Source organism: Theropithecus gelada, chromosome 4, assembly GCF_003255815.1.
Source record: "Theropithecus gelada isolate Dixy chromosome 4, Tgel_1.0, whole genome shotgun sequence".
Lineage (NCBI taxonomy): Eukaryota > Metazoa > Chordata > Mammalia > Primates > Cercopithecidae > Theropithecus > Theropithecus gelada.
In genome coordinates this window covers 88,491,449-88,516,454 of record NC_037671.1, presented here as the reverse complement: position 1 = coordinate 88,516,454, position 25,006 = coordinate 88,491,449, and the positions used below count along the sequence as shown (strand labels likewise).

Genomic DNA, 25,006 nt, shown 5'->3' with positions numbered 1-25,006 from the left:
AGGCACAAGGGCACCTAGCTGAGGTGGAGGTGTGGGGCAAGAGGAGTTGAAATCAGCTCAGGCTCTGCTCACCATGCGTGCCCTATGCACAGTGGGTCTGCCTGGGGGGCATATTTTCTAATTCATATAAGGGAGCCATACAGGCTAGCATAGCCTTGGTCCTTTCCCTAAATGGAAGTGGCCTATACCAGTGGCTCTCAAATGTTAGTCCACATGAGAGTGCCCTGGAGGGCTTGTTCCAACACACATTGCTGGGCCCCACCCGAGTTTCTGATCCCGTGGGTTTGAGGTGAGGCCCAAGAATTATCATTTCTAATAACGCCCCAGGTGACACACTGGACACCACATTTTGAGAGCCACTGTCTTACACAATCTGGACACAGTGTTAGAGAAGCAGTACTGCCCACAGGGCGTGGGCAAAGGCCACAGATACCTGGGCTGGTAAGTGTGCCCCCAATGCATACTGGATGGGTAATGGGCAGCGCACACGGAGGCACATGGCCCGAAACCTTGGGGAATGGAGGATGTGAAGCCAAAGAGAAAAAGACTGGCAACAGTTTGAAGAGCTCCAGCAAGGAGGAGAGGCAGAGAGGGCCTGGCAGCCACCAGGTGAACCTGGCCGAAGCAAGGAGATAGTTTCCCACCCTCTGAGCACAGGCGGATGTGGGGACGGCGGGAGGACTGCCCCCCACCTTGCTTTGGGCCACCTCATCTCTTGGCACAGACTGGGCTCTCCTCTCTTCCTTGAGCCTCTCTCTCTTTTTCCTCAGGCTTCGCCCACGACTGAAGCGCAAGACCTGAAGGAGGCAAACGGCATTGTTACAACCACTGGTGTGCGCAGCATCCGTGTGAGAGAATTCTCCTTGGACCGGGGCTCTGACCTAACAGAATTTACAGCCTAGAGGGTGAGAGCAGGTGCGCACATCAAGCAAGCACCTCTGACCACCTACCAACTTCCTAGGTCTTGTCCTGGGCACTACAGGGACGCGGAGACAGGTAGGATATTATCCCTGACCTCAAGAAGCTCAGAGTCTATGATGCTAATATCTATAGACACTGATGCCGGGCTGGGACTGCCAATCCACGCACAGAGGCTGTGCTCCAGGGAGTGCCATTCACATGAACTAGGATATGGATGGCATCTCCTGGAGTTGTGAGACGCAGCAGAGCAGCCCCGTGCGAGGCACAGCCTCACTCTCCATCTTGGTACACTGGACCTGAGCTAGCCCAGATGTTCCCTTGGCCAAACTGTGTCCAAGTCACATCAATTTGATTCAAACTATTATTAAGGTGTATCTATGAGCCATAGTACCAACCACAGGACAGGGATCTCTTCCCCAAAAAGAAGCATTTACTCTGCCTCTTATAGTGCAGAGTGACAGAATGGACACAGGAAAACGTCTGTGGGTCAGAACAGATCTCAGTTTGAAGCCAGTAGCCGCTGGCTGTAGGGTCTTTGGGCAAGTGATTTGATCTGTCTGCACTCTGTCTTCTCAAATGTAACAATGGGTCAGGCGCAGTGGCTCACGCCTATAAGCCCAACACTCTGGGAGGCATAGGTGGGAGGATTGCTTGAGGAGAGGAGTTTAAGACCAGCCTGGCAGACAAAGCGAGAGCTCATCTTTATTTTTATTATTATTATTTTTTGAGACAGAGTCTTGCGCTGTCTCCCAGGCTGGAGTGCAGTGGCGTGATCTCGGCTCACTGCAAGCTCCGCCTCCTGGGTTCACACCATTCTCCTGCCTCGGCCTCCCGAGTAGCTGGGACTACAGACGCCTGCCACCACGTCTGGTTAATTTTATTTTGTATTTTTAGTAGAGATGGGGTTTCACCGTGTTAGCCAGGATGGTCTCAATCTCCTGACCTCATGATCTGCCTGTCTCAGCCTCCCAAAGTGCTGGGACTACAGGCGTGAGCCACCGCGCCCGGCCTCGTCTTTATTTTTAAAAAAGAAAAAGAAAGAAAAACGAGGAGTCATTGGGATTCACCAAGAAAAAACAGACAGCTGGCACACAGTGGACTGTCAGTCACTGTCAGGTGCTTCCCTCCCTGCCTTCAGGTGGCTTAACTGGCAGAGGGTGTTTAACAGAGTACAGATCTTTGAGTTGATGGAAACCTTCAATCTCTGGTCCATAATAGTTAAAAATGTAAAAGAGTCCTTAGACCAAGAAGTCCAAGAACCACTTCCCCAAGTCATTTCTGAAGCTAAATTCAGATTCACCAGGAAATCAAGTATGATGAAAGAAAGTGACTATACCCATCGCTCACCTGATGTATGGACTCTTAATACAGCACCAGAATCAGCCTAAAATTTACTTTCAGAGCATTTGTAAACCACACCAATCAAAATGACAAGTGACACTCAGAGGTCACCCAAACTCAAAATTATAATCAGCAAAATTCCCTCCATTCACCACATTATTAGTCAGTGAAAATAACTTTGCATGACTTCCAGCCTTTCTTAGCAAACCAGACCATCTACTAAATGGGATGTCATTAATTTTTTCCAGTCCACAGAAATGAGGGAATATTGACTGTGAGGTCTCCAAAAGTAGTATCCTATAGCTGGGTGCAGTGGCTCATGCCTGTAATCTCAGCACTTTGGGAGGCCAAGGTGGGTGGATCACCTGAGCTCAGGAGTTCGAGACCAGCCTGGCCAACATGGTGAAACCCTGTCTCTACTAAAAATATAAAAATCAGCTGGGTGTGGTGGCACATGCCTGTAATCCCAGCTACTCAGGAGGTTGAGACAGGAGAATCACTTGAACCCCAGAGATGGAGGTTGCAGTGAGCCGAGATTGCACCACTGCACTCCAGCCTGAGTGACATAGCAAGACTCTGTCTCAAATAAATAAATAAATAGTACCCTCTTAGTACTGCTGTGGCCCATTTAAAATCCATGTCCGTCTATGGGCCTAAGGCAAGGGGATTTCTCTTTTCAGGCAAAGCAAACACTAATGCTATTTCTGTAACCACAGATCAAGAGAACAGTATGCATAACATCTTATGCCTAAAGTTCCTTGTTTGTGTTGAGAATAAGGCTCAGCATATACAATTATGCATAAAAAAAACTTTCATAGCATGTCATCCAATTTATTTGTTATTCGATGTAAGCATGGAGAAACTTGCTTAAGTCTTTTTTTAAGTGGAAACAAAAAAGAACTGCACAGGGAAATGGTCCACGGTAAGGCTCTTTTCCCTGTAAGTGAAGATCCTTGGGCTCTGGAAGACAAATGACAGGTGGATTAAAGATCCGTCAATCCTTCTATGCCTAGGGAACCCTCCAGCCCCATAAGACTTGATCTTTGTATGGCTGAGGGTGGGGCTGGCTGTCCATTAAATTACCACATACTGAAATTGCCAGAGAAATGTGATGGGTTCTGACGTTTATACAGCACTTCATACTTTTAGATCCATGAGAGACTAGCATTTTTCTATCAGGATTCATGGATGTGATTCCACTTACGATAAAAGCTGCTAGACGTGGAAACCCCGCAGCTTTTCCTACTGACTTCCTTTTGTCAGGAGCTCTGCGGCCTTTCAGAGACCACTGAGAAGGACCAGCTCCACGCAAAAGAGGGTGATCAATTTTGCAAACGATACAAATCTTAACCATTTCCAGAAACTACTAGTTATATTAGGCATGTTTTAAGAACTTAGATGAAATAAAGGCCATCCCAAACCCTGGGCTGGTATTGGGTTATTTTGCAGCAGGGTAGTGTTCAAAATCTTCCTTTGACTCCCTGAAACTTCATCTTCTTCTTGCAGAATAAGATGGAAAGCCAATCAGTGTTTTCTATAATATAATACAGAATAGTGCCAATCTGGAAACAACCTAAATGTCCATCATTAAGGAAATGGCTTAATAAAATATTAATAGCAACAAAAAGAATATTATGCCTCCATTATAATGAATAATTATGAAGACTGCAGAACATTGTTTTATAATAGGATAAAAGGAAGAAATACAAAAGGGTATATACATTGTAAGCACAATTATAAAACAATTATGTGTCTGTTTCATCTATTTTGTGGATGAAACAAAAACAGTTGTTTCAGGGGGCTAGAATTATGAATAGCTTGTAAATTATTATTAAATTTCTTTATTGTTACTTAGATAATGTCAACATCAACTAAAGCATCAGCCACCATTTAAAAAGAATTAAATGATGGTCAAAATAACATTATTCAGTAAAAGAGGAAAGAAAACTAGACTGTACTTAACTGTCTCTGGCAGGCGACTGTCTACCCAGAATGGTCCCCTCCCTCCTGCCTTTCTTTGGGGAAGCCCCTTCTTAAAGTCCCTGTCCCACTTCTTCAGGGATGGGCATTTGGCCTAAACTCTGCAATCATGGCCCTCTCCTGCAATGTCTTACACTGGAACTTCTTCCTCGGCTGAGTGTCTGGGAAGTTATGACCCAGGCAGCTGGCTGTGACAATGATCCAGCCACAGGGAGAAGACGAGGCGGCCCAGGCGTGAAGAGCTGGACTTGAAGCCTTTGACTCCCGTCATCCTGGGCCCCATGGATGCCTACACCTCCACTGCTGGGTTACATTCCCTATGTAAGTTTGTTTGAAGTGGCTTCAGTAGATTGCAACCAGGAGTCCCAACAACTTTGTAGCCCCACATAATCAGTACCATGGAAAGGGCAGTAAATCCTACCTGGGGAGCTTTAGTAAGGAGAAGAGCAACTTCCGGGTTATTGTGGCAGCGGGCAGTCTCCAGCGGAGTCTGGCCTGCCTGAGGAGAGGCAGAGTAGGACAGGTGAGAAAGGGCTGCTGATCCCGCACGCACACCGCCCAGCTGGCACACCTCTGGCCAGGAGCAGGCAGTTCCATGACCAGTGACACCCAGCACCTACGTGGCAAAACATGGCCACCTATGTGATGTGGCCCTGGTCACCAGCCTCAGACCCTCCAGTGAGGGAGGTGGCTCACACGGGAGGACACACTAAGTAAAATATATGACACCAGAGGGCAAGGGAAGACCAAGGGGGCAAGAAGTGCTTTAGGAGGCCAAGGCCTGGGCACCACCCACCAAGGAGTGCTTCCCGGAAAAGAGGGGAGGGAAGGGAGCACTCAGGGAGCGTCCGGGGGAACGTTTCTGTTAGGCAAACACCACAGAGGATCTGAGGCCCAGCCCAGTGATGAATCTCCCCTGGAAAACAGTGGGAAGACACCGGAGGGGCAGATCAGGGCTGGCCAGAGAGATTCAGGAAGTGGAATATGAAAAGCAGTTACGAGTTATGGCCACAATGTAGGTTCTCAGGAGATGAAGCCAAAACCCAGGAGTTGACAGCAAAAGAAGATATTCAAGGCATCACGGAAGAGGTAACTGTGCCCTAGTACTGGTTGTAGAGCTATGAGAAGGCAGGAGGAAGACGGGAGCTAGATACAGGAGCCAAGCAAGCTGAAGAGCCTTGTGCCAGCTTCAGCAGTTCCAGACCACACCCCTCAAAAAAACCTCCACACAGCAGCTGTTGCACCCTCCAGGCCCTGCTGAACCATTCGGAAGGACAGAGACCTCAGGGCAGCCTTGAAGAAGAAAGCACATCTGAGCTGGTGCCTGCTCTAGGATCTGCAGGACACACAGTGAGAGGGGGAGGGGCAAAGGGAAACAGTGAGGTCAGGCAAAGTGGAAGAGAAAGGAGTTGCTTTAGAATTTTGAAGCTGATTAACCTGAGGGTCATGTGGCCATTTTTCTGAGCACCACATGCATTTACAGCCTGGAACTCACTTTGTAACATCCACTTGTCAGTTTACCTGAACATCCCTGAGTTCTTTTTCATGCCAGGTGGTGCTCACTGCAGTTAGGCAGCTAAAAGCAGGCCCCAAGGCTTGTCAATTCCTGGGACTGTTCAGAGCCCGGGTCCCCTTGAAGTCCACCCCAATGGCCCCAGGGGCTGTGGTTCCAGGAGAGATCCCCCCTCTTCCAGAGTGTGCTGGGCTGGGGGTCTGCAGGGGTTTAGTACACATCCCAATCTGGAAAGGGGTGGGAACCACTTTAGAGAGCAGTGTTGCAACTCAACTTACATTGTTAACAATGGTCGTATCTGCTCCGGCTTCCAGTAAGATTTTGGCCACCTTCTTGTGATTTAGGGCAGCAGCAATGTGAAGTGCTGTGTCTCCAGCCTGGAATTGATTAGAAGGCCTGCTAAACCTCATCTGCTCATGGCCTACAGCCCCCAGCTTTTCATTACCTGGCCTAGGTGTGGCTCTTCAAAGTCAAACTGAGATTTGCCTGAGACTGAAATGGGGCCCTTTGTTAAAGCGTTATGAGGCTCTACTCAAAGAGATCTTGGAACTAAGTGACCTCGGCACCAATATCACCTTTATTTCTGAGTGGGGACACCTGAAATCACACAGCAGGATTAAATGCAGGGGCAAAGGAATGCTGGCCTGGGGTTGTTAAGAATGATGGGACCCGAAGCCTCACAAAGACAGGAGGACAGGCCTGGGGCAGGCAGGCTAGTCATTCCACTTTTGACCCTGTTCCTTTACCCAGGGAGGTCAGAGGTCAGAAAACTGCTTGGTGTCTGAGTGCCGGATTGAGCAGGAGAAGCTGTGAAGACAGCTACTTCTGCAAGCACTGGAGAGGTGACAGGTCGGCCTGCAGCTACAGCGGGAAGATCTGAAGGGGTCACTGGGACTCAATCCCTCTGCAGGCTAGGATATAGCTTTGTGCGGGTGGAAACACCAAGAACCAGTGTTCACTCAAGACCAACTGTTTTCTTCATCTTATAGACAGCCTATAAATAAATGTTCACATTATCTTTATACAAGAAATATGCTTTCACAAAATCAACTATGAAAGGAGGATAAAGACAACTGTAGCTTAGTGGGCCAATTCCAAATGCAAATGCTGTCATTTCCAAACACAATGATATAAATAAACCAGACAAATATAGGAAAAGTGAAACAATTCATTCTTTCTCCTATCAGGTGATCAGGCAAAGCGCCTGATACTTTTTTCCTGGGTAGCATGAAAATTCAGCCATCTTTGTGAGGGGTAGGAAAATTTTTATTTCATTTCTGAGTCACTTAGCTGTGTGTATTGAAGGGAAGCTCTGCACAGTGCTTTACCCTTGGCTGAATATTGGAATAAGCTTCAGAGCGTTAAAAAATGCTGATGTCTGGGTCCCACTCCCAGATATTCTGAATTCATTGGTCTGCCATGTGGGCTGGGCAGGGGGACTTTTTAAAGCTCTCAGGTGCTGTGACATGCTGCCAAGGTTGAAAGGCACTGGTTGGTTGGGGCTATGCAGGGTCATCTGATGACCTAGCACCCCACTAGGGAGGCTGTGGAATGACAGACTTAGCTACTTGATTAGGTCAGTGGTTCTCAATCCTGGCTGACACTGAGACAGAGAGCTTTTTAAAAATACCATTGCCTGGACCTCATCCCCAAAGGTTCTGGCTCTTTCAAATGGGGTGGGATCCAGGAATAGTATTTTTAATTCCCCTGTTGAGTCTCATATGCAGCCGGGGTCAGAAACCACTGTTACATGGTATGTTTAATCTATACCACAATCTAATTTTTTTTTTTAGTTCAGGTTTATGCACTCCAACAAAGAAAAGCCAAACAACGTACCCACAGGTATCAATAAATACCAAGACAATCTATTTTTCAAATCCAATGACTGCTGGAAATTGTGCACATTTCCAAGGAAGACAATAATATTCACAGCTTTATTTCAAAACATGGCACTCTCTACAGATTATGTGCCCAATTTTATGGAAATGAAAGACTTATCAGCTCAAGTGTAAGTAAGTGGCAGTGCAAGGAACAGAACTCAGGGAGTCCTAAGACTTCTAATTCCTATGCTTGCTTGGTGGTTTTTTTTTTTTTTCCTTTAAAGAGATGGGGTCTTTCTGTTGCCCAGACTGGTGTGCAGTGACAAGATCATGGCTTACCACAGCTTCAAACTTCTGGGCTTAAACGATCCTCCCGCCTCAGCCTCCTGAGTAGCTGGGACTATAGGCACATGCCACTCTGCCTAATTTTTATTTTTTAAATTAATTAACTTATTATTTATTTGTTTTGAGGCAGCGTCTTGCTCTATTGCCCAGGTTGTAGTACAATGGCATGATCTTGGCTCACTGCAACCTCTGCTTCCTGGGTTCAGGTAATTCTCCTGCCTCAGTTTCCTGAGTAGCTAGGATTACAGGTGCACACCACCACGCCCGGCTAATTTTTGTATTTTTGGTAGAGACAGGGTTTCACCATGTTGGCCAGGCCAGTCTTAAACTCCTGAGCTCGAAGTGATCTGCCTACCTTGGCCTCTCAAAGTGCTGGGATTACAGGCATGAGCTACCATGGCTGGCCACATTTTTAAAAATTTTTTTTGTAGAGACAGGGTCTTGCTATGTTGCCCAGGCTGGTCTTGAACTCCTAGCCTCAAGTGATCCTCCTGCCTTGGCTTCCCAAAGTACTGGGATGTGAGCCACTGCACCCGGCCTCCCTTGCTTCCTTACTAAATCACATTCTTTCTTGTGGGTTTTCTTTTTAAAATTATATTATAAAACAAAGCCTGCCCCAGGATCTCCAGAAAATGTTCAATATGCAAATGTGGTGATATGCACAGGAATTATAAGGGCACACTTTCTCTAGGAGGCCAGATAAGCCAGGGCCACTAGAACTCAGTGGGACACCGATGCAAAGCCCATTGCTGGCTGAGTCCCAGACAGGTGACACGGCAGCACTTCCCAGCAGCCTCTGCTCCCGTTTGCACTAACACACCTGTCCGGTAGCCTTGTGGGAAGGGTGCTGGCAGCCATGAAGAGGATACATGCACTGACCTGGTTCTTTTCATGGACAGAACAGAAAGCACTGAGGAGGAGCCTAATGATGGACAAGTGATTATAGCGCGCAGCAACGTGCAAACAGGTGTCTCCTGCCTGCGGACAAAAATCAAACTCTAAGCACAATCTGAGCAGTTACAAAACAAAATAGAGACAAGTAGAAAGAAAACGCTATTTAAAAGCTGGCAGACTGTCATATGCTCTTTAGGGGATCATAAGCAGCTCTTTTAACAGACACTCCATCCCAAGGCTCGCCGTCCTTTGCTGCTATGGGCAGCCCCGCCCCCGTTCTGCCTGTGCAGAACCACCACGTGGTCACGGAATCACTGCTTTCATGTTTATGAAACTAGACATCTGCTCCCCATGAGACCTTCGCAAGAGCTAAGGGAGGCTTTGCTTACCCAGTGCTTGAGGAGGATCCAGGGACCCTACTCCCTACAACCCAAAAGGTCGGTAGCACACTGACTTAAGACAAATAGCCCCTCCCAGCACAGATCCCTCACAGATGAAAGGACAGGGCAGCAGGGGTTTGTCAAATCTTAAGATCACATGTGCCCCCTGAAGTTCAAGGAGTATCCCACTTCAGTTGGACCCCAATATCCTATATGGAGCTATGTAGTAGGGGAGTTGATAAGGAAGCAATCACTGGGAGCAAAAAAAGGGTATGAAGAAAAACTCAGGGGCAGGATGCTCAGTAAGCACAACAGGCAGAACCCTGTTTCCAGAAAGACAAAGAACTAGAGACACAAAGCTGCCTGCAGTGTTCTCTTGCCGTTTCCATTCTAGCTCTGTCTGGAGAACGCTGGCCACTCGGCATACTTTTCTCCCCTGCATTAAATCGGAACCAAGCTCAAAGCTGAGGTTCAGAGCATTAGATGAGTCTACCCCAAACAGGGAGACCCTCAGCTGAGGACACTTTAGAAAGAAGCCTCAGATTGATTGATTGATTGATTGATTGATTGATTGATTGATTTAGCCAACGTGGCTAAGGCAGGGGATTTATAAAGGAAATACAGCTTCTTTGTGAAGAAGCGATACCCATGTGACCCTTCCAGTCAGCTCATCCCAAGGACGCCTTGGTAATCAATAGGACCTGCTCACTGTAGATTCTGGGCATGGGGCATCAGAGGACCTCCCCTGTAAATGGCACCAGCTCATCTTTGCTGATAATAGTACAACACTCTATGTGGGTAGAGACGTTCTTAAAACATTAACTGGTTTCCTAGTCTGTAATTGGCCAGACACGTGCTGTAAGAAATGATAAACCAAAGATGAGGCATGAAGGGAAAAGGATGGGAGAAAAGCAGTATCTCCAAGTCTTTTGATTCCTCCTCTCATGTGCCTGAATGACCCCTTAGAAAATTGCCAAAAAAAGAACACTTTAGAGATAGTCCCCAAATACTTTTTACATTTTAATTTCTAGATGTTAAGGTTCAAGTATGCTCATGAAGTTATTTTCGGAAGTGACACAAGAAAGAGAATCTGGTTTTGTTCACCCACATTATTTTTGAGGTCAGCGCGGGACCCGGCCAGCAGGAGGACGCGCGTGCTCTGGGAGTGGCTGTTCTGGCAGGCCAGGTGCAGAGCCGTGTTCCCCGCCTTGGAGAGAGGCAGAAAGAGGGAGGACATATTAGCAACACACTTCCATGCTTTGCAGAGGGGCAGTACTTATTTGGGGGAAAAGACAACACTCACATTCTCTGCCTCTTGCCCGATGGTTTCGGTGGGGATGCTTCAGAGGTAAGAACATTTAATTTGGAGTCCAAACGGGCAGAAGAGTCCTATTTGTCATAAAACCTTGGTTCCAAGTCCTGGCTCTGCCACTTACTAGTTAAAAGCCGGTCTCTTCAAATGCTCAAATCCCTTACCTGGGAAATGGAGCATGACCCACATCCTAAAACTATGGGGACTGACTCAGAGTGTCTAGGAAGGCGTTTTCTTAACATGCAATGCTGGAAACATGCACAGCACTCAATTCCTGTCAGATGACTTCCTGCCCCACACGAGAAATAGCTGTGGTTATAATCCCTGCCAATGGTGGGCTAAGAAAGGTAAAACTAGCCACTTCCTGGAAGGGCAGGCTAACACAACTGAGATTTAACTTGCAAGCCTTTTTCAAGTCACCCATTCTTGTCTTTTTCTTGAAACATCAAAATTTTAACTACGGACAGCAGGCCCCGCCTTTCAGGCAGTACAGTTGCATCTATCACTTAGGACACAGATTGAGACCCTCTTGCTTTTTGGGTCCCTCTTGTTTTTGAGAGCCTCAACACACCACATCACAATGACAACCAAGGGTCAGAATAAGGTCCATAGCAATACTGCAGGAAAAAATTGCAGGACATGAACAGAACTTTTGAGCCTATGGGAGTAAGGCACCTGAGGCTGCTGATAATCCCTGGAAAAGTAACAAGAAAACAAGGCTGTGTGACAGGTGACATTGTGTCATCCAAGAGCTTGCAAGCACTCAGGAGGTTAAACACAGAAGCTGTGTGTTGGTTCTGCTGAGCTTAAGTGCTGCATCAGGCTTGCAGACACATGGGCTCAGAGCATTACACTGCCTGCTCATTGCTTCTCCCTCACCCAGTTCACTCCCCTCTGCATCTCACAGTACTGGCCGCCGATACTCCAGGATATTAGATTCCCGATCTTTTAAAAAGAGAAATGAGTTAAAAAAAAAAAAAAAATAGAGGAATACTGGATACGGCCAGTTTACTTATCCCCCTTCTCTTTACCTTAGCTCCAACCAGCCTGGGTGGACCTTTTGTCTGACTTTTACCTCCAGGCACAGGGAGGATTATAGGCCTGAGGTTCTAGCAGGCTCCCTGGTTCTCAACCTTGACTGCACAATAGAATCACCTGGGGAAGCTTTCGAACCAGCCCTGTGCACAGCCACAACCATTCTAGAGACTCTGATATACGTGGCCTTGGGGGTGGGTGTCCAGCATCCCCATTTTAGTACTTAAAGTCCCACATTCTGGGAAACCCTTTAGCCCAGGGCAAACTGGGACAGTCTGTCAGCCCAGGACTGGTCTTCAGGGTTTTGAGTTTTTTTTCTTTTTTGTTTGTTTACAGTTCCCCAGGAGGGTCTAACATGCAGCCAGGTGGAGAACCACTGCTAGCTGAGTTCTCAGCAACAAGGGGTCTGCCGAGGTTTTAAAAACCCTACTCTCAAGTTGTCTGCAAGTTATGGGCTTCATGGCAACCATTAAATACGTGCTGAATAAATGAGTGAAATGAAAGAAATCTGAGGCCTCTAGAAATAGATCATACCAAAGCTTACATTGCCAATAAGGAAATATTAATGATGTGGAAAAATATTTGCATCAAGAAAATTAAAAACCATAGGTTTGGATAAACAAATTGTGGTAGATCCACACAATGGAATACTCCTCAGCAATAAAGAGGCGTGAACCATTCCTCCATGTAAGGACACGGAGGAATCTCAAAAACATTACGCTGAGTTTAAGAAGCCAAACACAGAAGGCCGCATACTGTATGATTCCATTTATATGACCTTTGTGAAAAAGCAAAACAGATCCGTGGTTGCCCAGGGCTGGGAGAGGGTGACTGGGGGCCTGCCACCAGAGGGCGCAAAGGAACTTTCTGGGGCAATGGAAGCATTCTATATGTTATGGTGGTCGTGATACAACTGTGTACATTTGTCAAAACTCATAGAACAGCATGACTTCATACCTATATGTCAAAACCTGACATTAGAAAATGTGACCTAGGGTAGATACCTATGTAGTAGGTGTTTTTCCCCACCCTGAGTAGTGGGTACTGATTTCCCAGACAGGAGTTGCTATATTTGTTGAATAAGAAGGATCTTTCTACAAGCTACGGCTGGTACAAAATGTCCCTCCCTCTGGGACACATGAGTTTCCTGACCTGTCCTTCTGAAGCCATTTTATCTACACAGAAAGAATTTGCAGGTCAGGTGCAGTGGTTCACGCCTGTAATCCATTACCTTGGAAGGCCGAGGTGTGTGGATCACGAGTTCAAGAGATCAAGACCATCCTGGCCAAGATGGTGAAACCTCGTCTCTATTAAAAATACAAAAATTAGCTGGGCATGGTGGTGCGTGCCTGCAGTCTCAGCTACTCGGGAGGCTGAGGCAGGGGAATAGCTTGAACCCGGGAGGCAGAGGCTGCAGTGAGCTGAGATCGCACTCCAGCTTGGCAACAGAGCGAGACTGTCTCAAAAAAAAAAAAAAAAAAAAAAAAAAAAAACATGATTACAGGCTGGGATCGGTGGCTCACTCCTATAATCCTATCACTTTGGGAGGCTGAGGTGAGTGGATCACCTGAGGTCAGGATTTCAAAACCAGTCTGGCCAACATGGTGAAAACTTGTCTCTACTAAAAATACAAAAATTAGCTGAGCATGACGGCAGGTGCCTGTAATCCCAGCTACTCGGGAGGTTGAGGCAGGAGAATCGCTTGAACCCGGGAGGTGGAGGTTGCAGTGAGCTGAGATAGAGCCATTACACTCCAGCCTCCAGCCTGGGTGACAAAAGTGAAACTCTTGTCTCAAAAAAAAAAAAAAAAAAAAAGAAAAAAGAAAAGAAAAAAGGTGATTACACACTATCAACTCCTGTTCCAGACCACGTGCATTTTGAAGAAATGGGCAGCCACCCACCTCCTGAGCAGTAAGCGAGGCACTACTGGCGATATTACTATACGTAGCTTGCTGCTCTCCCTCAAGCTCTTGATCCATGAAGGAACCATGAAAAACATGAACCAGGAAACAACAGCACAAAGCTGCATGCGGTGCCAAGGGAGAGCTGCAGAAGCAGCCCGGCAGGTCTTCGGGGAGGGAGGGGGCCTGGGGCCAGGTTGGAGGTCTACAGGCAGGAATGAGAAGCAGGCCAAGGAGTCCCACTCTGAGGGCACAGGAGGCGCTCTAGGGGAAAGGAGCCAGGAGGAGCTCCAGAGGTGGGCTGGGAGAGGCTTATAGACAGTTTCGGGCAGGAGCTTTATGGGAAGGTCGCTGAGCAGAGGAAGACCAGGATGAAAGGAGGGACTAGACTTGAACCTGCCAATCTGCTTGAGGCTTCTGAAATGATCCAGGGAATGCTTAAGAATGAGCATGGAAAGAGGAACAGGCGTGAGACTTGAAGATGTCCTAAGATGTGATGAGGGACTGGAGAGGGGAGATGGATGAAAATGAGGAAGGCATGGCTTGCTTAACTATGCTCTCTGATAAACCAACGGAAAGGTAGTGAGAGCCAGGAGATTTCACCGGGGGGCAAAGCCACTGAGGTGGGTTCTCTTGCTCCCACAGAGATTATATTCACAAAGGAGTTTCAGGCTATCATTTCTATTTCCTGCAGCATGCAAGGTCTGGAGAAGTCACTTCATTGACGGGGTATATTTCTATAGGTTGATTTGCCTGGCATTGCTGTTGAAGATCTTGTATGTAGATGTGTGTGTGTCATAAACTAGAGATACTATGGTTTCAGATTTGACTTGACCATGAAATTGTGTGTGTGTATAATGTGTGTACATATATATACACATACACACACACACACACATATATATAGTGTGTATGTGTGTGTATTAGGGAGGGTACTTACTGCTGCCCATGGTCCCCAGGCTACTGCCACCCAGAACCCCATTCTAGCTCACCTGATTCATTATCCCACCACTATTAGCTGAAGGGGCCACCCTGTGATGTGGCAGTGTATTCTGGGAAATTCTCAGGCCCCTTTAAACCCCTGCTACAGACCCAACCTGGCCATCCAGAGCTCTTCCTCTGCTCAGCGACCTTCCCATAAAGCTCCTGCCCGAAACTGTCTATAAGCCTCTCCCAGCCCACCTCTGGAGCTCCACCTGGCTCCTCTCCCCTAGAGCGCCTTTTATGACCCTTCTTACCTCAACTGCAAATATCTCCAGAGTACTGACAATGCTTATTTTTGAAATAAAATATATCTCTTGGTACGGGCACGGTGGCTCATGCCTGTAATCCCAGCACTTTGGGAGGCCGAGGCAAGCTGATCATGAGGTCAGGAGTTCGAGACCAGCCTGGCCAACGTGGTGAAAACCTGTCTCTACTAAAAATACAAATATTAGCTGGGCGTGGTGACACATGCCTATAATCCCAGCTACTCAAGAGGCTGAGGCAGGAGAATCACTTGAACTCAGGCTCAGGAAGCGGAGGTTGCAATAAGCCGAGACTGCGCCATTGCACTCCAGCCTGGGTGACAGAGTGAGATTTTTGTCTCAAAAACAAAAAAAAAGAAAGAAAAAGTCTCTTCTCCCAATTGTAAGAGAAATAATAGGTTCATTTTGGAAAATTTGGGAAAGGAACAAAAATTAAAATCAATCTTAGCCTCAATTCCCAGAGACAACCACTGTTAATATTCTGATGATATCCTTCTGTGCTTAAATTTTTAAATCCACAAATTTATATTAAGCACTGGGACATGTACTATATATGATCTTATAACTCTTTGTCATGTTCTTTAACAATGGAAAGCATTATCTTCAAAACTATGATTTTAATATTAATTATATTCTACTGTATGAATGAACCACAATTCTAAGTCTCCCTCCCCATATTTAAAAAATATAACTACTGCTATCATGAACATCTTTGTCGGTAAAATTTTACTGGTTTTATTGCTTTTTATTTTCCATACTTCATTTCAATAGCAGGTTTTATTACCTTTTTAGGATGGAGTCCAAGAAGGGTAAGTATCGAGTAAAAAGGACCTTTTTTTTTTTTGAGACAGAGTCTCACTCTGTCACCCAAACTGGAGTACAGTGGCACGATCTCAGCTCACTGCAACCTCCACCTACCAGGTTCAAGTGATTCTTGTGTCTCAGCCTCCCAAGTAGCTGGGATGACAGGCATGTACCACCACACCCAGCTAATTTTTTGTATTATTAATAGAAACGGGGTTTTACCACGTTGGCCAGGCTGATCTTGAATGCCTGATCTCAAGTGATCCGCCTGCCTCAGCCTCCTAAAAGTTTGGTATTACAGGTATAAGCCACTGCACCTGGCCAAAAAAGGACCTCCCCCCGCCCCCACCCTCCCTGCGACAGTCTCTCACTCTGTGCCCAGGCTGTAGTGCAGTGGTGCGATCTCGGCTCACTGTAACCTCCACCTCCTGGGTTCAAGCGATTCTCCTGCCTCAGCCTCCCAAGTGGCTGGGACTACAGACATGAGCCACCATTCCCAAATAAGTGTTGTATTTTTATTAGAGATGGGGTTTCACTATGTTGGCCAGGCTGGTCTCAAACTCTTGATCTCAGGTGATCCACTCAAAGTGCTGTGATTACAGGCATGAACCACCATGCTCGGCCAATAAAGGACCATTTTTAAGGCTCCTGATTTGTTTTGGCAAATTGTCTCCCAAAGATGGCTGCTCATATCACACTTTCCAAGCAGCATCTAGGGGAGCCCACTTTACTAATTTTGAGTATTAGCATTTTAAAGTTCTTTTGCTGGTATTTTTTAATGCCAACACCACTGCTGTATTTTTTGAATACAAAAAAAATATGGGACAGTAATCGCATGTAGATTCCCAGCAGCCGTCAGGGGACTCTCACATGAGCAGGGTTTTGGTGCTGTTGGTGGGCTTGCTCCTGACCTGGAATATCAATCAGCTTCTAGCCTTTTCTGTAAATGAAACTTCTGGGTGGAATGGACCTTCAGGTTCCTCATGCCCCTTTGGGCTCTCACTCTTCTCACTGGAAGAAGGCTCTCACAGGGGGTGAAACCCACAGCTATCCTCACCTGTGAATAAGGCATTCTAGCACCTGCCAGGCCTCACCTTGTTCTTGGCAAGCACGTTGGCTCCTGCTTTAACAAGCAGCTTGGCTGACTGGCTGAAACCATGCCAGGATGCTTCATGCAAGGCTGTATTCCCATCCTAAGGAAGACACACAGGTGGGAAAGGCACATTACCCAAGACCTAATTCTTCTCATTATGATCAATACATCACAGTGGATTTTTACGGAACACCAGAGGGCCTTTCTCAATTGGACTTTTTCATCTGAGCCACAGACTACAGATGATGATTTGAATGGTCAGTTTCTCCATTATCCCAGAAATGATACATAATAAGAACCATTCTAGATGCACAGAAGATAAATGAATCCATGACAAACCATGGATGATTGTTTATAAAGCATTAGGGGTTAAGTCTCTCTAGTAATCCTAGTTGAGAAAGGCTCCAGGCCCCATCCATAGCTCTCGTTTAACAGAAAGCATCATCAGGATGGCATGCCATCTATTTCTTCCCACCTCTACCACCTTTAGAGTCTGCTCTGCTCCTGGCATCAGAGAGAACCCTGCAAAGGTCAGGCAAAGGAAGAGCTCAGCTTCATAAGATGCAGGGGCCTGATAGATTGCCCAATCTTTTTTCACTGAAACTTAATCTCACCCACCTTAATTCAAAAGCCTCAGGGCCCCAAACAAATAATGCACAGGGACTGAGGAAACAGTGATTTGGAAATAAATAAGTATCCTCAATGTGTGGCTTTGATTTTTTGAGACAGTCTCGTTCTGTCACCTAGAGTGGAGTGCAGTGGTGCGATCTCGGCTCACTGCCACCTCTGCCTCTGGAGTTCAAGTGATTCTCCTGCCTTAGCCTCCCAAGTAGCTGGAATTACAGGCATGCACCACTAAGCCTTGCTAATTTTTATATTTTCTAGTAGAGACAGGGTTTTACCATGTTGGCTAGGCTGGTCTTGAACTCCTGACCCCACTTGGCTTCCCATAGTGCTGGGATTACAGGTGTGAGCCACTGCGCCTGGCCTAATGTGTGCCTTTTACATAAAAATCATTTAATGGACATAGCTCATATTTGCTTAGCTTACTATTTTAAACAAATATCATTAAGTGCAATGAATTGAGTGGGGTGGGGGTGGGAAGGCAGGAGTTCCAGGGAGGGAGGAGCCTGGAGAGGGAAAGGTGCAGGGCAATCAGCAGGGCTCAGCACAGGTGCATTCTCCAATTACATCCAGGCTCTGGCTTCAGCTTTAACTCAACCACATCCATGCCCCTGGAAATAGCTAAAAATAAAGGCCTAACACAGGTGACATCCACAAGGGAAAGTCTAGGGTCTCAAAGGCCAGGGGATGGGGTGGTTGCTGGGAACTGTATTGGCAATGTGTGGATTGACTGGATTGGCAGTGGGACTGACTGTAGAAGGAGGAAGCCAAAGGAAAGGGGGACGCCGGGGAAAGGGGGGATGCAGGGGGCAGGGGGCACAGGGTATGGGGCTTCTGGGTGCTGGCAATGAGTTGATTCGTGAGCTGGGTGCTCACACAGGTGTGTTCTGCTAGTGAAATTCAACAAGCTGCACACTTATTTGTCCACTTTTCTGTATGTATATTATACTTTAATGAAAAGTTATTTTTAAAAAGTAAAGCAGAGTTCTTCCCAGCATGGCCTCTTAAAAAAAAAAAAAAAAAAGGTAAGCAGAGGCTGAATTGCACTTAATTGTGAAGTTTTGTGTTTTAAGATTGTTGGAAAATTTAAAAACATTAGGTTAATATGTAAGAAGTCATTAGGATTCCTTAAAGAATCAATTTTGCTTTTTTTTTTTTTTTTTGAGACGGAGTTTCCCTCTTGTTGCCCAAGCTGGAGTGTAATGGCGCGATCTTGGCTCACTGCAACCTCTGCCTCCTGGATTCGTTCTCCTGCCTCAGCCTCCCAATTAGCTGGGTTTACAGGTGTGCGCCACCACACCTGGCTAATTTTTTGTATTTTTAGTGGAAACGGGGTTTCACCATGTTAGCCAGGCTGTTCTCGAACTCCTGACCTCAGGTGATCTGCCTGCCTTGGCCTCCCAAAGTGTTGGGATTACAGGCGTGAGTCACTGCGCCTGGCCAATTTTGCTATCTATCTTATTTATTTATTTATTTATTTAGAGACAAGGTCTCACTCTGTCGTCCAGGCTGGAATGCAGTAACGTGATCATGGCTCACTGCAGTTTCAACTTCCTGGGCTCAGCAATCCTCCCATCTCAGCTTCCTGAGTAGCTGGGACTACAGGTGTGCACTACCACGCCTTGCTAATATATATATATTTTTAATTTTCAAATTATTTGTGGAGACAGTGGTTATGTTGACTAGGCTGGTCTTGAAGTCCTGGCCTCAAGCAATCCTCCCACCTTAGCCTCCTAAAGTGCTGGGATTACAGCCATGAGCCACTGCGTTTGGCCCAATTGAGCTTACTTTTTTTCCTGCAATACAGTTTAAAGAAATTAACTTGCTCACTTATCTAAGAAAGTAAAGAGAAAGTCTGGGGGTACATCCCTTGCCCCCACCCCCACCCAGGCCTACACAGGTCCTTATTTCTAGATTTTTTTCTTTACCATTTAAGATTTATGTGGTTGTCACTGATGCCATAGAACAAGGAAAAAGATTTAAAAAAAAATACAATTGGCAGCTGGGCACAGTAGCTCATGCCAGCACTTTGGGAGGACGAGGTGGGAGGAGCGCTTGAGCCCAGAAGTTCCAGGTGAAGTGAGCTATGATCATGCCATTGCACTCCAGTTTGGGCAACAGAGTGAGACCCTCTCTCAAAAAAAAAAAAAAAATTACAATTGGCTGGGATACTGTTTCAAAGGAATTTTGGGCTGATTTAATCATGTTAAATCATAAGTGGTAAGACAGGAAATATAATATCTTGAGGACTCAAAAGTTTCCAGAGTGGGCTCCTCCAGCTCCCTCGAGCCACTAGCTTCCCTCACCTTGAGGAGTAAGCAAGCTCAGTGCCCACTCACCTTGTCTTGTCTGTCCAGGGCACACCCCTCGTGGATGAGTGCCGCGATGATCTCTGTGTTCCCGACCACTGTGGCCCGGTGCAAGGCGGTCTGGTCCCCCTGCAATGACACAAAGGCAGGAACAGCAGTCAACTCCCCTGCACCCCCTGCTTGCACTACTCACTTGACACTTGGACACAAGGGCCCCTCCCATCCCCACACAGAGCAGAGTGGTTATTCGCAGAAGGGCTTGGTTACCACAGGCAAGGCGGGCTTTGTGGTCTTGTTAGTAGACAACGCATACTGGCAGAGCAGTCTGGTTCATAAACTAAGAGGGAGACCTTAAGCCAACAGCAAGAATAGCCCTCGGCCACAAAGCCAACCTCAGAATGAGGGTCAGGCTCTCTCCTGCCATCCAGGGGACGTGACTATCATAGGTGTGAAGAGTGGGTGTGAGGGCAGGTGTGTGCTATGCAATTAAAGCAGCAATGCTTGTCGAGTTCCCAGTTTGCAGGGGGACCACTGCCAGTTAGCAGCACTCATGATTTGATGACAGGTGAGTCATTTGTTCATTGACTTGTACTAGTCAAGAGCAATGCAGGGGTTTGCCCTATTTCATCTGAGGACTCCAGGGCCTGCAGCTATCACTGCATGTTTCTAAGGAGCCTCTTCAGAGATTTCATGACAACATCCTCACTGATTTATGCTGCACTCTGAGCCCTTTTCTCTGTGATCAGATTCCTGGGATTGCCGGCCGTTGTTCTCCTTTAGGCACCAAAGGGAACTTGACTCTTCCTAATTGCAGTTGAGTGAAGGATGAAACACTCTCAGAGGTAAGTAGGTCAAGACTGTAACAGGAGAGTTCTGAAGTCTCTAAGAGCACCCTTTATCTCTGACAGGTCCTCAGGAAGCTAAGTTGAGGTAAACCAAGCTGAGCCTGTGGTCCAGCCTTGAAAGGGAGGATGGGTGGGCAGTGAGGAAATGCTCTGGTGGAAAGCAATGAGCACGAGACAAGGGGTCAGTAGGCCTGGGCTGTGCACAGCTTGCTAGAAGCCTGTCACCCTGCTGGACCTCAGGTGTGTCACCCTGGATGATCCCCAGGGTCCCTCCGTTCCCTTCTTGGATACTATGATTTGGTTGGTCAGAGTTTTGTGAAGTTTCCTGGCAGAGCACCAGAGGGGCAAAGGAAACATTCTGGGGCATCCCTGGTGCTTGGCCCAAGAGAGGACAGAGGTCATCATAAGATAAAACAGATTTTTAAAAAGAAGGATGCACTGCTACCTATTAACAACCTTAACGAAATACTGATTTTACTTATTAAACTCCCCGGATCTATAACAAACGACAATGCACACTAAAAACATGTAATCTGTAACAAAGTTCTAAAGATAGACGGTGGTGATGGTTGCACTACAATGTGAGTGTAATTAATGCCACTGAACCGTATACGTAAATACGTTCAGATGGTAAATTTAATGCTATGTATATTTTATTGCAATAAAAAAATCCTAGTTAAAACTCAAAATTGCTTTCTTAAAATTAAAAAAGTCTCCCTTTAAAAATCCATGAGAGGATTTTTCTCTTTTAACTTTTCTTTTTATACTTTTTAATATTTTCCAGCTTTTTATATTTAACACAGATAACTTTTAGCATCAGGAAAAACCACCACTTATTAGAAGTCTGAGCAGAAACAATACCCCAGTAACAGGACTGTCCCTGTCACACACTCTTCCCACTGTTCATTTGCGGAAGGTAAGGAATTTCTGCAGTGAGGGGGTCAGGACACTGAGGACAGGTCACAGTCCTCAGCACTGCCACCACCGACCCTCACCCTTCAGCATCCCAAACTATTATTCCCGTTATCAGTTAGGCTCAGGCTGGTCGTCTTCTCATCCACCTTCCCAGGCCCTTTATTCAAAGAGAACCCTTGCTGTGGTTAAAAGAAGAACGTGGCCGCTGGGTCAGTGGCTGCAGGAGGTAGGCTGTGCCATTTATGCTATCTACCTGAGACCTATTACAAATAGTTCTAGACAAGGAAACTAGTAATCATACGAGATACTGCCCAAGTCTCAACTTGTTGTTTTTGTTTTGAGACAGTCTTACCCTGTCACCCAGGATGGAGTGCAGTGGCGCCATCTTGGCTCACTGCAACCTCTGCCTCCCAGGTTCAAGCAATTCTTCTGCCTCAGCCTCCAGAGTAGCTGGGATTACAGACACTTGCCACATGCCTAATTTTTTTTGTATTTTTAGTAGAGATGAGGTTTCACCATGTTGGCCAGGCTGGACTTGAACTCCTGGCCTCAAGTGATCTGCCCACCTCGGCCTCCCAGTGTTGGGATTATAGGCGTGAACCACTGTACTGTGCCTGGCCCCAAGTCTCAACTTTTTAAAATTTCCATAAGATTTCCAAGACTTCCCATTTCCCTATCAGAATGGTGATGGAGTTTCCCAAAATAGGCCTCTGGTGCGATTGATGATCACTGACCTGCTGAGAAAGACGGTGCGCTTCTTAGCAAGAACCATGCGATTGCAGCTCACGCTTTCAGGGTAGTACTGACTTGGTTAGATTTCCACTTCTTACAGGCTTTTAAATATAACCACAAACTACCTACACTCTAGTGCTCTTTGGACCAATACAAACAACCTTTTTCCAGGACAAAACTTACCACTCTGTATTTTTTATAAAGTGTGAGCAACAAGCCCTGAGCATATGAGTCATGTTAGCCACTCTTGCTGTACAAATTACTTCACGAAGGGCCTTCACGGGATGATAGGGCACAGTCTAACCTAAGCTGTGGTTTAGGTCAAATGTTTTTATCATGTTTCACAAGCTGCCCTCTAAATTATGAGTTGAGGCATCTTTGGAGCCAGAATGGCACCGAAGTATTTATTACTTGCTTTCATCATCAATCTACTCTATTTGCTGCCTTTGAGAAAATTTTCCTTGTGAAACTCTAGCTCAATGTAAGCAACTCAATCTAACTTTCAGTTCAGACCTTAGGAGGAAATTTCCAGACTAGCAAGACTCAAGGAGATCTTGTGTGAGGTTGCGGAGAGAACACAAATTGTACTAAGCTGCTGGCACAGGTCCTGCACACCCCTTCCTCTGGGGGACCTTTTGGCTGTCCTGCCTGTCTCCAGGCCATAGCTCCCCATCCCGCTGTCCTCTCAGACAGAGACCTCACTGAGAGCCCAGGTCAGATAAACACCGCTGTCAGGCCAGGCTCGGACTCTTCCTACCCAAAGTGGCTGTCCTTGGCCGGACTGCTACTGTGCTGACACTAGCTGGAATGGTTCTGGAGGACTGAGCAATAGCTTTCTCAGGCTTTGAAAAACCCGGCCTTCTCAAGTCACCAAGATGAGAATTAAAGGCTCTGAGGTGAGGGACATGAAACATGTAAACAATGGTTGCCTCAGGTTATCGTCTGGGATCTAGTCTTCCTTAGAATACAACACAAACAATTTAGCACCTTGAGGCCCTCAGTGGAAACAGGGTCAGTTACCTACAAATGGACTCTTTCCTCCTATAACATTAAAATTTACCATTGAAACATTTCCTCCTTGAAATGACACAGAGAAGAACAAGATGTGGCCTCAACACTTACAAGTGGCTACTTTGACATAATTCTTACTTGTATATGACACCTAAGTCAATCATGAAATTCTGAAATGCTGGGAAAAGGTAGAGCACTCTCAACAGTGTTTACTGAATTATCTATTCGGTGAACATTCATTCATTTTGAGACAAGGTCTCACTCTGTCACCTATGCTAGAGTGCAGTGGCATGATCTCAGCTTACTGCAACCTCCACCTCCCAGGCTCAATCAATCTTCCCACTTCAGCCTCCTGAGCAGCTGGGACCACAGGCATTTGCCACCATGCCCAGCTAATTTTTTTATTTTTGGTAGAGATAGAGTTTTGCCATGTTGCCCAGGCTGGTCTCCAACTCCTGGGTTCAAGCGATCCTTCCTCCATAGCCACCCAAAGCACTGGGATTACAGGTGTGAGCCACCAGGCCTGGCCTGAATATTTATTGACTCCCTCCTGTGTGCCAAGTCTAATTCTCTCATTTTATTGATGTCTAATTCTCTCATTTTATTGATAAGCCTAGGATAGCATGCTTGGACCAGAAATCAAATTGTCGAGGCTCTTTGCACTCACCCCAAGCTGCTTCCATCCTGTGAAGTCATTAACCTTAAGACAAGCCCCAGAAAAGGTCAGATGCATCTGTGGGGTTGGGACTGCCTCTTTCATAAAGTAAAGCATAGCCACTAGAGCTGCCCCAAAAGCATTTGTTGAATGATTAACTACAAGAAGCAGAAGGAAAGACGCTGTAGCTGGAAACCTGAAGGGCCTGCAACCTTGCAGTTTGGCACGTTGATTTGGAACACGTTGACCTATTTGCAAAGTATGTGAACTGCCAGCTCTCAGTTTTTCTGAGACAGTGTTTCTCACTTTGGGATTTTAAGAGCTTTGGTGCCTATAAGGTCTAAATCCTTGTTTTGAAATACTGTTATTTTTCTTTCCTACATGGTGAAAAAGAGTGAGTGTAGTGTTGGCATATTCCAAAGGCCATGCTTATGGAGGAAATTCTCATCATGCAAGGGTGCAGTGTGCCCCTCTTCAGGAGGAATCACCCCCATGTGGCATATGCAGACATACTGCAAGGAAGCTCAAGACAGGTTAGGTGTGTAAAGCAAGTTGCTGACCTCTTTTTCTCTTTCTGATCTTCTAGGGTCCTTCCTAACCTTCCCTCTGTGGTTTTTCTTATTTTTATCTTCTTTCATGGCTTTCACTGCGGCCACAGCATCCTGGACTATTTCTGAGGCGGGGGCTATGTGATTGCTCATTGACCAATCAGAGATGGCATCAGCGCTCCAATGAGAGTTGACAGGATTGGCGGGAAGCAAGAGAGAATTTGCTCCTGGAGTTGCATAATATAAAGAACTGGTTTCCACAGGTTGAAATTCATAATAATCCCACTCCAGGTCACTGGAGGTCATTCTTCAACTAATTCTCAGTCCTTACCATGCCATAAAGATCGGTATCTGTAGAATATGAAGTTAGGAGTAAATTCTTCATATCATTAACATTCTGTTTCTACCCACCATCCAAGACAGGTAACTTCTGAGATTTTTTTCAAATAACTGATCTCCTAGATTCTTTAAAGGACACACATCAAGAGTTTTCTTCCTTGGGTTCTTGCATGTATTTCAAGGCTGGCCATCAACAGCATGGTAAATATACAGAGAACAGGCATGGATCATATGATGGTAAATACATTTCTTCAGAACTAGTGAAGGTCAATTCTACCTTCTCCACTCCCAACTGTTTCTTGTTGTTGTATTTTTGTTTTAATTTATCTGGGAGAAGCAATATATGCATTGTCTGTCTAGGACAAGGAAAAGATGCAAGAAAATAACTTCAATAAATAAAAGGGGATCTTTCTGTCTAAAAGTAGAGCTGGCTTTTCTTCTG

At 46.1% G+C, this 25,006-nt stretch overlaps 2 protein-coding genes across 6 annotated transcripts in view; one reads left to right on the top strand and one right to left on the bottom strand.

The window, feature by feature from the left end:
• LYRM2 (LYR motif containing 2) overlaps positions 1-21,053 on the top strand; it is a 38,869-nt gene extending 17,816 nt beyond the window's left edge. Inside the window, exons 3-4 of one of the 2 annotated variants that reach the window (XR_003119217.1) lie at positions 771-996; positions 19,568-21,053. Coding sequence is in view for 1 of the 2 variants with exons in the window: in XM_025384546.1 (XP_025240331.1) it covers positions 771-801 (31 nt within the window). In the remaining variant the exon portion in view is untranslated. Of the gene's footprint in view, positions 1-770; positions 1,316-19,567 lie in introns of those variants that run through there. The other variant, XM_025384546.1, reaches the window with a different exon arrangement.
• ANKRD6 (ankyrin repeat domain 6) overlaps positions 1-25,006 on the bottom strand; it is a 202,799-nt gene that overhangs the window by 11,611 nt on the left and 166,182 nt on the right. For 3 of the 4 annotated variants that reach the window (XM_025384541.1, XM_025384542.1, XM_025384540.1), the window contains exons 4-10: positions 19,550-19,648; positions 16,588-16,686; positions 10,303-10,401; positions 8,800-8,898; positions 6,034-6,132; positions 4,664-4,741; positions 693-797 (exon numbers count right to left, since the gene is read on the bottom strand). In XM_025384541.1, the coding sequence (XP_025240326.1) occupies positions 693-797; positions 4,664-4,741; positions 6,034-6,132; positions 8,800-8,898; positions 10,303-10,401; positions 16,588-16,686; positions 19,550-19,648 (678 nt within the window). The remainder of the gene's footprint in view (positions 1-692; positions 798-4,663; positions 4,742-6,033; positions 6,133-8,799; positions 8,899-10,302; positions 10,402-16,587; positions 16,687-19,549; positions 19,649-25,006) is intronic. The other variant, XM_025384543.1, reaches the window with a different exon arrangement.